Genomic DNA, 10,739 nt, shown 5'->3' on the forward strand with positions numbered 1-10,739 from the left:
AGAACGGAGAGTGGCAAGACGGGTACAAGACAACAGAAGGACAACAGTGCCGTGTCAGATTCCTTGCATCACCTTTCAACATCTCGTGGAGTCACAAGGCGGCCCAACGAAGTCATCTCGTGGCCCAACGAAGTACTGATGGGGTGGTCATAATAATCTGGCCACTCAGTGTATATATGGGAGAGGTATCTATCTATCTATCTATCTATCTATCTATCTATCTATCTATCTATCGATCTCTCTCTCTCATATATATATCTATCTATCTATCTATCTATCTATCTATCTATCTATCTATCTATCTATCTATCACAGATAGATAGATAATTTTTTAAATTTTTTTTCTAAAATACCACACAACAAAAACATAAATTATCAATTGCAATATATTACAGTTGTGTTCTTAGATATATTTTAACGTTTAAACCTGGATTGGTTGCCTACGTTTACTGCATACAGTTATTTTGCTGTTAATCCCCTATGTGTATGTCATTACATGTATGATGTGCCATGGATGAGTGATGAACTTGGCAGAGAATGCAGCAGATGGAAATGGTGGCCAGGCTACGCTGTCTTTCCTCAAGCCCCTATTACTGCTCTGTTATGAATTAATTGACGTCCTCCAATACCTTTGTGATGCAGTGAGTGTGGCGACTGCCATTCTTGTTGGCTCCCTACTATACACCTTTACTTTCTGTAACATGGTGATCGTATCTAAAACACAGTTTTGCAATTATCCAACACTTTCCTTGTCAAACCTCACGCTATTAAACTGCTGAAAGTTTTACACAGATGTTTAAACTAAATGCCTAACTGAGGTCTTCCTATGACAGTTCCTGGTTCTGTTCCTGCCCAACAGTTTGGGGTATATCGACCTGAATCCTTGGACACTCTCTTATGCAAATTTTGATACCCCCAGCAGTATCAAGGAATGGTTTAATGCCCTTATGCATTTTACTATTGACCCATATTTAGAGTGGTCATCCTTGCTGGCCAGGAAGGAGGTGCAGTATGGGACAGACTGCCCTTGACACTGCAGGACTGGGTTGAGCTTTGCCTAAGGCCCCATTCACACTAAGCGACATACCTTTTGCAGCGGATCCGCACGGCCGGGATAGCGCGACTTTCGGGGCGACGTTCCAGCGACGGTAGCGCTACCTTCACCGTCGGGCTCCATTAAAAAATAGAAAAATTGCGCAAAATCTGCTGAAAAAAGGGTCCTGCTGGAGTGACGGGCGACGTGGAGCTAAGACAGCTCCTTTGAATAGTATTGGCCGGAGACTTCTCGCAAAATCACGCTGCAAAATGCGCGATATCGCGGCTGAAATCGCGCGACAAATCGCTTAGTGGGATATCCCGCATTTTTGCCGCGCGATATGGCGAGAAGTCGCCGGCCAATGCTATTCAATGGAGCTGTCTTTGCTCCATGTCGCTAGTCGCTGTCGCTCCAGCAGGATCCTTTTTCCGTCGTATTTTTCTATTTTTTAATGGAGCCCGACGGTGAAGGTCGCGCTACCGTTGCTGGAACGTCGCCCCGAAAGTCGCGCTATCCAGGCCATTCGCATCCGCTCCAAAAGGTATTTTGCTTAGTGTGAATGGGGCCTTAGAGACTGTCTTGGGGTTCCCGGCTCCTGGGGTGCTAGAGAACACAACTGAAGCATGTACAAGCACCACTAGGTGGGTACAGTTTAGTGATAACAGTATTTTATAATGTTTTCAGAAGCTTCCAACTTCAGCCATTTTTGTCAGATTTTGGATTTTGTCTGTGACCTCGAGTTTGAAAGCTAGGGGAACGCAACCCAGAAGTCATCTGTATGTGAGATGAGTTTGCACAGTCAGCACCTGTATGTGCATAGGTGTTATGGTGCCCCCTGGGAGGTGGCGTAGGCTCATCTAAGGCACAAGTGACAGCTGGTCTTCACCACAGTGCTTAATGATGGAGATCGGCCGAAACGTTTTTGATCACGGTTTTCTTTGCTGCAAACTGACACAAGGTCACGGCACTGAGGATCGCCTAACCAAGGGGGTGACTGGAACAGGGAGGCTACGGTGCATAGGCTGTTCAAAGCTGCAGACAAGAGTAGTTAGGTCAGGCAGGGGCCTTGGCTGGCAACAAAAAAGAGAGTAGTCAGGTCCAGGCAATGGTTGAGGCAGCTGAGAGAGTAATCAGGTCCAAGTAGGGATCAAGACAGATGGCAAGTGAGAAAGTAGTCGGGTCTATACAGGGGTCATGGCAGGCAGGAGAATGGTTAAGTGAATCTGGTTCAGCAACTAACCGGTAAGTATTCTAGCACTTTAGCTCCAGGGTAGCTAGCGATAGGGCACAACATCAGCCACCAGAAAGGAAGGTGTTTAAATACCCTCCAAGCAGGCAGTGAGCATGTCCAGTATCAGGGTTTCACACCCATGCATGCTAATTCTCTTCATAGACTGCCACATGCTGTAGGATATTGAGAGCCACCAAGACAGCAAGTACTGATGTTATCTGATGTCTGCAGTCATCGGAGCTCGGAAGGCATGCATGACTATTCATATATCCATACTGTAAAAGCTGCAAATCTAAATGCTGGGTATTGTAGAGTGCTTATGTACCAAAATTAGGAGCATTAACATTTCCTCACGGCGCTTTGATAAATGGTGTGCATATTGTTCAAGTTCATACCTCTCTTTTGCTTAGTACTGACAATGGTTTATATTCTGCGTTATTTTTATTACAGGTAATAGAATGGTGGAGAATTCCCCATCTCCTCTGCCGGAGAGAGCCATTTATGGCTTCGTCCTTTACTTGGCTTCTCAATGTGGATTCAGTGAGTATATTAAACCTGATGATGCAATATCTAATTATTACAGATCTATATGATACTAAAAAGTAAAGCTGTCATTAATAAAGACTACTAATGTTATTGGCATCATGAGCCTAGTACTGTGCGGCATATGAGAGCATCCTAAACCCCCTAAACTAATCCTTACACCTTAATTAACTCCTGTGGCAGAATACATAACCTATCCTATGCAGAGAGAAGCCACACCAAGAGCTCACCAAATCGAACTGCACCAAATCATGAGCACCAAGAACTAATGATCAACCCGCAAGGTGACTGCACATGTATTGTGGTTTGTACACATACAAGTGTCATTACCCCATCAGCCCCCCTCTTGTTATTCAATCCCTGCTTCTGCCAAACATTGGGGATCAGTAATCCTTGGTGTGTATATGGTTCACTTATAGGGAACTGATTGTTTTTCTTATACTAAAACAAAGCTGGAGTTTCACTTTTAGGTGGCAAAGCACACTATGTGGCCAAACCTTTTTCAGCTTCTTGGACACCCCAATCCCAAACCATTAATACAGCAGCCCCCCCCTCCCCCCCATAATGGCCTCTACTCTTTCTACTCTTCTGGGAAGGCTTTCCAACATATTTCATAGTATGTCTGTGGGAATTTGTGCCCTTTCAGCCGAAAGAGCATTAGGGTTGACCGGTACTGATATTGTAGGAGAAGACCTGGCTCTCAATTGCTGTTCCAATTGATCCCAAAGCTGTTCAGTAGGGTTGAGGTCAAGGCTCTGTGCTGGAACAGAAGCATGCCTTCCCCACATGGTTGGAAACACTATTTTTTAAAATGTCTTTGTATGCTGTAGCATTAACAGTGCCATTTGCTGGAAACACCGAAACATAATAATTTGGAGGGGGTTCCAATACTTTTAGCAGTAAAGTAGTTGTGATGGTCAGGTGGTCGCAAATGTTTGGTCATATAGTGTATATTCTATATTTGTATGACTTTTGTAAGTAATTCGGGATAGTGTTACCACTAGGTGGCATGTGTGTCTGAAGCATTCCTGTTTGTCCTTGAATAATAATAATAATAAAATGTCAGAAAGGAAAATGCTCCCCCAGTGGTTGTATTTCCATCTGTTCAATCTGGGGGTTTGTATTAAAGCAATCCTAAAGTCTTTCACCACCACACTCTTATTTTATTACTGAGCACATTAGCACCCTTGTATCATGTGTTGTAGGGGTCCTCAAACTTTTTAAACAAAGGGACAGTTTAATATCCTCAAGACTTCAGGAGGGCTGTACTATGACCAGTGGAAGTAGATAAATGCCCCAGGCTTGGTGATCAGTAGGAGTAAGAAATGTCCGAGGGGTTAGTAGTCAGTAGGAGTAAAAGAAAGACCTAGCTCATGTAGTCATTGGTAAGGGAGATAATGCCCCATTGTTGGTGTCAGTGGGAGGAATAGTGCCCAACCATTGGTATCAATGAGGAGAACAGTGCCTCATTTTTAGTATTGGTGAAGGAATATTATACCATTATCTGAGAAATTGTGCCCCATCAGTGGCCAGATTAGGAGGAATTGTGCCCATAACTGAAAGTGTCAAAGAGATGAATTCTACCCCATCAATCAGGGCAGAATTTCCCAGGAAATTGCCCTGCATTGGACAAACATTGCTAAATGTAGAGCAGGGAAGCCGCTCCTCATGTAGTACAAGTGCTCCCAGCGATGCTGCTGAGATCACTTGTAATAAGCCTGCAGGTCGTCCACCACCCCCCGCCCCCATCTCTGGCTGCCTCTCTTCCCTACTTACCGCCTCCTTCCCCGGCAATCATTTCAGGATGGAGAACGGGGAGCAGAGCGGAGAACGTCCATTCTCCGCTCTGTTCTGTGTAAAAAGTGAGAGGGGAGAGCTGCACTCGCAGCCTTCCCATCTCATCTGCCTCAGGAGTTCCAGCACAGTACTGTGCTAGAACTCCTGCATTAGAAGTGACCGGTTCAATAAGGAGAAGCTGTTATCCTTTAAATGCTATCACACAAGGACTTGTTAGCTCCTGTGTGATAGCAATAAAGTTAAGTGAAAAAATTAAACAAATATAAAATAAATAAAAATGTAAAAATAATAATTAAAATACAACCAATGTATAGGGGCACTTTTCCAATGTCTAGGGTTTCCAGGGCTCATCCATTGTAAAAAGACAGTTGAGAAAGACTGGTGAAGATTGTTAAATGTCTATGTAACTTTATATTACCCGTTCTTTCCTCTCCTTCTATATCTTACATTTTCCCACCAGGACAGTTATTGTAGTCTGGTCTGCAAAAGTGGATAAGTCAGCCTGTTATTAATTAGTAAAATAATGGAAGTTTAGGAATATGGTGCTCAATAGCACAAGGGTCATATTTATTGATTCTAGGGCCACAAACATTGATTGTGATTGATGATTGATGGTAATGATGATTGAGGTTGTACAAGGCCATAAATTATTCTGCAACCCATCTCACTGTTATGTGTTTGACATTTCTTTCCACCAGTCCTGTATCTGACGTGGGCTTTTATTCCAGAATCATGGTTACACTCCTTAGGACTGACCTACTGGCCTCAAAAGTGAGTACTAATTTAAAGTGTGTGTGTATATCTATATATAAATAGGGAGAGGCAAAATGGTTGGTTCCGAATGTAAAAATGACACCACTCCCCACTCTGAAATATGGCCCCAGATCGGTTGCGTGTACATGTGATCAGGTCGCAGAGATGTAATGCCTTGGGACTGGGGGGGTAATACATATACTTGAAAAGAAATCCTGGGACACCATTATATAACATACATGCTTTTGCTGAGCTCCCGAACCTGCAGGCCTTGGTATTATGCTGATTTGCTTAGGCTAGAAAAGGCAGTGGCTCTGGTGGGCCTCTTAGACTAATGGGCCCAAAGCAGCTGCTTGTAAATTCCATAAGGCTAATACGGCCCTATAGCACTAGATAATATGATAGTATTAGGGTATTTAATAATAATATTAGGACTTGAATGGTGCTGTCTAATATATTTTGGGCTTTATAAATAAGTTGCTATAATATGTTACTAGTAGTTTAAAGAGACTCATTATTACATATCTGCATATACGATAATGTATTTTATGCATGCTGTTAACATGAAAAAGCCTTTCTTGTATAGACATCCAAAAGCCCTGAGACTGCAGCTGGGTGCCGCCATCTTGGATGTGATGTCGGAGACCCAGCAGACTGAGTTGACACTCCAGTGACTCTATGGTACTCACTTTTGCTCCTGCCCCAGCTGCTGCATGTTGGGAAGTAAAAAGGAGGCAGCAAAGGAGCTGCTCCAGCACAGACAGAAATTAGATACTCCAAGTAAAAGAGAAGGCTATGACATGCAGGGAGGGAGGGGCTGTGCTAGGCAATTTACTCTTTTTGGTGTTGTCAGATTTTCTAGCAAGTTCAAAGCACATTGCCAGTCAGTTAAAAATACTTTAATTTATGAAAAGGAACAACACTGCAAGTAAGAATGTAACATACTTGAATTTTCTGTGCTTTTACCTGCAATTTTTTTTTCATTTCATTTGTAAGGTATTGGGCTGTGGCTGTTCCTGTGTATCTCATGGTGGTTATAGGCATTGCTTATGTCTTTATGTTCGGTGTGAATTTGATGAGTACGGCCCCCCTAGATTCCATACAGACAGTCACAGGTAATATGTATAACAATCATGTGCCGAGTTGAATAAATATATAGAATTCAGTGAAATATGTGATATAACAATAAGTTGTATGAGTAAATGCTTTAAAAAATATTCAAAAGAGCATATCAAAACATGAAAAGATGAGAACAGAGTGATAAAAACAAAGTCTAATGTGCAACAATTATAATCGTGTAAACATATGCAGGCGATAGTCCTCCACTAGATAGAATCAAACTTCCAAGTAAGCAGTTCCCACAGACAGACCTTCACCTCCACCCAGTGAATGCAAAAATTGTAACGGTGCTCACCTGGGAGGTAGACCCACAGAACTAGGTCTCAAAGCGCGTTTCGCTTCTTAATAGGGGAGGGAAGCCCGTATGCATGAAGACCAGATAACCTCCTCAGCTCGCAAATAACATCATCATTTTAAAGGGAGACAAAATATAAAGAAGACATAGTGCATATCGTCCAAAAAAATAAAATGTATTGAATAAAAGCAGGTACTCACAATGTCACAGGTGACAAAAGGCATAAAAGAAATGTCCAATGGACACCACAGTACAAATCTGTGGGTGCAATGGGACTTCCGTCCATCCGGCTCAGCTGAGAAGAGTGACGTCGAATTCTCCGCCCTACGTACGTGTATGTGTGACTTCGTCTCCGCTCAGCATCACTTAAGTGAGAGTAATTGGTGGATCTATATTATGCTTCTGTGTGGTAAACCGTAAATATGACATTTCAAAAGATCTGTGAAAGATGCAGTCTTTCCATAGACACCATCAACCCTGTCCACCGAAAAAGGTTGTTTACATCAATTACTGCATATGAATGCAGTAATTGGTGTTAATAGAAAATGTTGTTTCTAGGTAGGAGATGTTCATGTACAATAACATGGAAAAGCAGGCAGATGAAAAACATCATGAGACGAAAAAGAGAAAAAAAAAATGTCAGCTCTACAGATGCATTTTTCTTGTGATGTTCAAAGGATCTTCTGTATGACAGGAGAACAAATGATCGGTTTGACCGTTGTCTTATGCCTATGGGTAGCCTAGGGAGCTTTGTTGCAGGGCTTTTGTTCCCGTCAGACGGTTCTACATGTCTGTGGGTTGGAAATCCTGCTTGAAGCAGGTCAAGAGGAGCTCAGCTGCAAGTTGTATGCACCTGTTAATGAATTCAGAATAATCTCAGAAGCCCCTAAAGGTGCCCATACACCTTACGTAAGCGATCGTGTTTTCGTCCGATATTCGTAAGGTTGATGGGCAGTGTGCAACCGCAAATACTGTACAATCGATTCGACTTTTGACTATCCAGCAGGTTAGAAAACTTCTGTCAATCGTACGATTTTCGCAATGTTGGTGGCGTTTCCGTACGTCAAAATTAGTATGATTAACACTGCTTATGCGCAGATGAAAATACATGCAGTCGATTACCACAATTCGTCCAGGTGCTTTTTTTAACTACAGCTGATTGAACCTTGTGATAATTAGGGCAGGATGGGGATACCATACGAAAATCGTACGACAAAAAGTTTAATCCGAAGACCGCAAGGTGTATGGGCAGCTTTAAACTAGTGCCATTAACACAAGCCCAAAGGCCGTCAACACAGGCCCTAACGCTGGCCACAGATGGACTTATTTATCTTCTGATCCACGTGAAGATTTTACACGTCTGGTACACATGTGAAATCACGATCTCAACCAGTCCTTGCGATAAATAACATTAATGACACCTATGCCCGGCCTAAGGAACTGTGATGTTGGTCACCATACATACGCCTACACTTCAATAGGAGGGGTGGCCATAAGCAGCAAAAGGAACGGATGATGACTAGGGAAGAGCTCAGGTTCGAATCAGATCTGGTCCAAACCTGAGCTCCTCCCAGACATGGAAGCAAGCTCCTTCCATGGTGCCCAATTGGCTGCGGGAAGGGATTGTTTGTTTGGAGTTGCCCTTACCTTTTTTTTATTTAATTTTTTACTATAGACACATATGCCAAAAAGCAGAAGATCAAAGGGACTCGTAAGGATGCCATTCCGACCCTGCAAGACATTCCGATCAGCGAGGTTAACAGAATGTTCTTCCTTCCGCACTGGAGACATAATGCAAGCACCCCCCTGTCATAGGCCTGGCCTTCTAGATTTTTGGGCCTTTTCCTTTCTATAATAAAGGTCAAATAGCTCTGACAGATTCAATGTTTACATATTATTTATAATAAAGTTTATTCTAAAAATTCAAAGTCTGAGTTCTTTCTTCGATGATCAACGACAGTCAAGAAGTAAAACCAATCAGGCCTGTTAAGGGTTTGCAGGAAGTACTGGCACTGTGTTATAGTCAGTTCACTACATTTACCCTAAAGTAGTATTAAACTCTCAATCTTTTTTCAGTAATGATTTCAGAAACAAATCTACATTATCCAGCAAAGTATTTCTTTACATTTTTGCCCAAACACTTACAGTTATCAGTTTCCAAACAGCTCAACTTCCCGGAACTTCCTGTCCAGTATAAGATCACAAGGGAGAACAAAGTCTCCTGCAGTTGTCTATCTACTTGCTTGGAGAAGGAAGGAGAAGAAGAGAGAAGAGGAATGTATTGCCTTGTTGTGTCTGTGTGTTTGTTTGTGGAGACACACACAGCTTACTATCACACACAAGGGTGACTGCATAAGACACTGCAAGAGAAAGGAGACACCCTAAAACAGGATATCAGGACCAGTGTTCAGGAAAGCAACTGATTCTGCAGGAAATTGAAAGTTTTAGACACCAGGAAGCAGCATCTATTGTAAGTGATTTAATCAATATTTGAAATAGCTTAACACATTTTGATTTTAATATCACTTTAAGGTGACACTAAACTCGGGAGTAAAATTTAAAAAATTCATTCAAGTACCTTAACAATTAACAATACTGGATCTTATTTGTGTATCACTCGGCTGTAGATCCTCAAATCATCTCTGAATTGGTGCTGACACTGTCCTTCCTTCTGGAGGGTGGCTACTTTTGTTCCCCATGGTCCCTGTGTGTTGTAAAGTAGTCACCACTCCATGCTCACTCCCGTGATGGACTACAATCTCACGTTTAGTTTACGAATTTGTATTGAGACTGAAGTCCATCACAGGAGCGAGCTTGAAGCATTGGGAACAATACCTGGATTAAGTGGAATATTGCAGCAAAAGTTGGATTTGTTATTTTATCTTTTTTTTCTGGCTGGAGTTCTGCTTTAAACCCCTTTCTTATTTGAGGTTCAGACTTGATGTGGACATTTTGTCTCTTCTTGAACTTTTCATTGATTTAACTTTTTAAAGATCTAATGCAGGCATACTGTATATCCTAGTACATCTCTTTAACAGTCTCTGCATCAAATATTACAATAAAATTAATAATACAAAGTACCATTTCACCAGACAGTGACATAGATCTAAAGGACTGCACATTTTTTTTTTGAAGAGGATTGCGAACTATGAGGTACAACGTAAACCATTAAACCTCCATCATGGCGTTATTGGCCTTATTCAATATAGAGGTGTTCATCTTAAGTGACACTCAACTCAGGAGTTAAATTTTAAAAATACATTCAAGTACCTTTAACTATTAACAGAAATGTATCTTATTTGTATATCACTCGGCTGTAGATCCTCAAATCATCTCTGAATTGGTGCTGACACTGTCCTTCCTTCTGGTGGGTGGCTACTTTTGTTCCCCATGGTCCCTGTGTGTGTTGTAAAGTAGTCACCGCTCCAAACTCACTTCCGTGATGAACTACAATCTCATGTTTAGTTTACGAATTTGTATTGAGACTGAAGTCCATCACCGGAGCAAGCTTGGAGCATTGCTTGCTGGAAGCAATGTATAATGGGATATGTAGTCTTGAGAAATGGAGATTGCATCACATCAAGCAGCAGGGAAAGAGATGCAAAGCACACTGGGAATCCAGGAAGTTGTTGGAAGTGATGGGCAGACAGAAGGCAGCACTCACTACATAAAAGGGATTTTTTCAAGTAAGCTTTGATTGCATTATATACATCTCTAGTATGTATTCCTATTACAATGCTGATGCTATAACAGGAGAGGATATGCTGGGACTTTACAACTCCTTGAAGGTTCACGGCCCAGTTAGCAGTCATAGAAGCACACAAATCAGAGGAATTGTTTACATCTAAATTGCCATTATAAAGTTTGTGTTTTCCTGGATCTGTTCCCAATAATCACTCTTGTGGAGGTGACACTCGTTCCTGCTGTTTGATACCAGAAACTGCTGGGAAAGATGTAGCCGGGAC

General features: G+C 42.0%; 1 protein-coding gene across 1 annotated transcript; it reads left to right on the plus strand.

Moving 5' to 3' along the window:
• The first annotated feature begins 2,715 nt into the window (after positions 1-2,715).
• Positions 2,716-8,593, plus strand: PIGP (phosphatidylinositol glycan anchor biosynthesis class P). Its single transcript, XM_018555158.1, has 4 exons — positions 2,716-2,807; positions 5,306-5,378; positions 6,357-6,475; positions 8,450-8,593. Exons 1-4 carry the CDS (start codon positions 2,726-2,728, stop codon positions 8,587-8,589), a joined length of 414 nt encoding a protein of 137 aa, XP_018410660.1. The 5' UTR covers positions 2,716-2,725; the 3' UTR covers positions 8,590-8,593.
• The last annotated feature ends 2,146 nt before the right edge of the window (positions 8,594-10,739 follow it).

Source organism: Nanorana parkeri, unplaced genomic scaffold, assembly GCF_000935625.1.
Source record: "Nanorana parkeri isolate BGI_ZX_2015 unplaced genomic scaffold, ASM93562v1 scaffold186, whole genome shotgun sequence".
NCBI classification, from domain to species: domain Eukaryota; kingdom Metazoa; phylum Chordata; class Amphibia; order Anura; family Dicroglossidae; genus Nanorana; species Nanorana parkeri.

Coding starts and splice junctions, on each gene's coding strand:
- PIGP (XM_018555158.1), top strand. CDS start 2,726: ATGGTGGAGAATTCCCCATCTCCTCTGCCGGAGAGAGCCATTTATGGC. Junction 2,808..5,305: donor GGCTTCTCAATGTGGATTCA/GTGAGTATATTA, acceptor TCTTTCCACCAG/TCCTGTATCTGACGTGGGCT. Junction 6,476..8,449: donor TTCCATACAGACAGTCACAG/GTAATATGTATA, acceptor TTTTTACTATAG/ACACATATGCCAAAAAGCAG.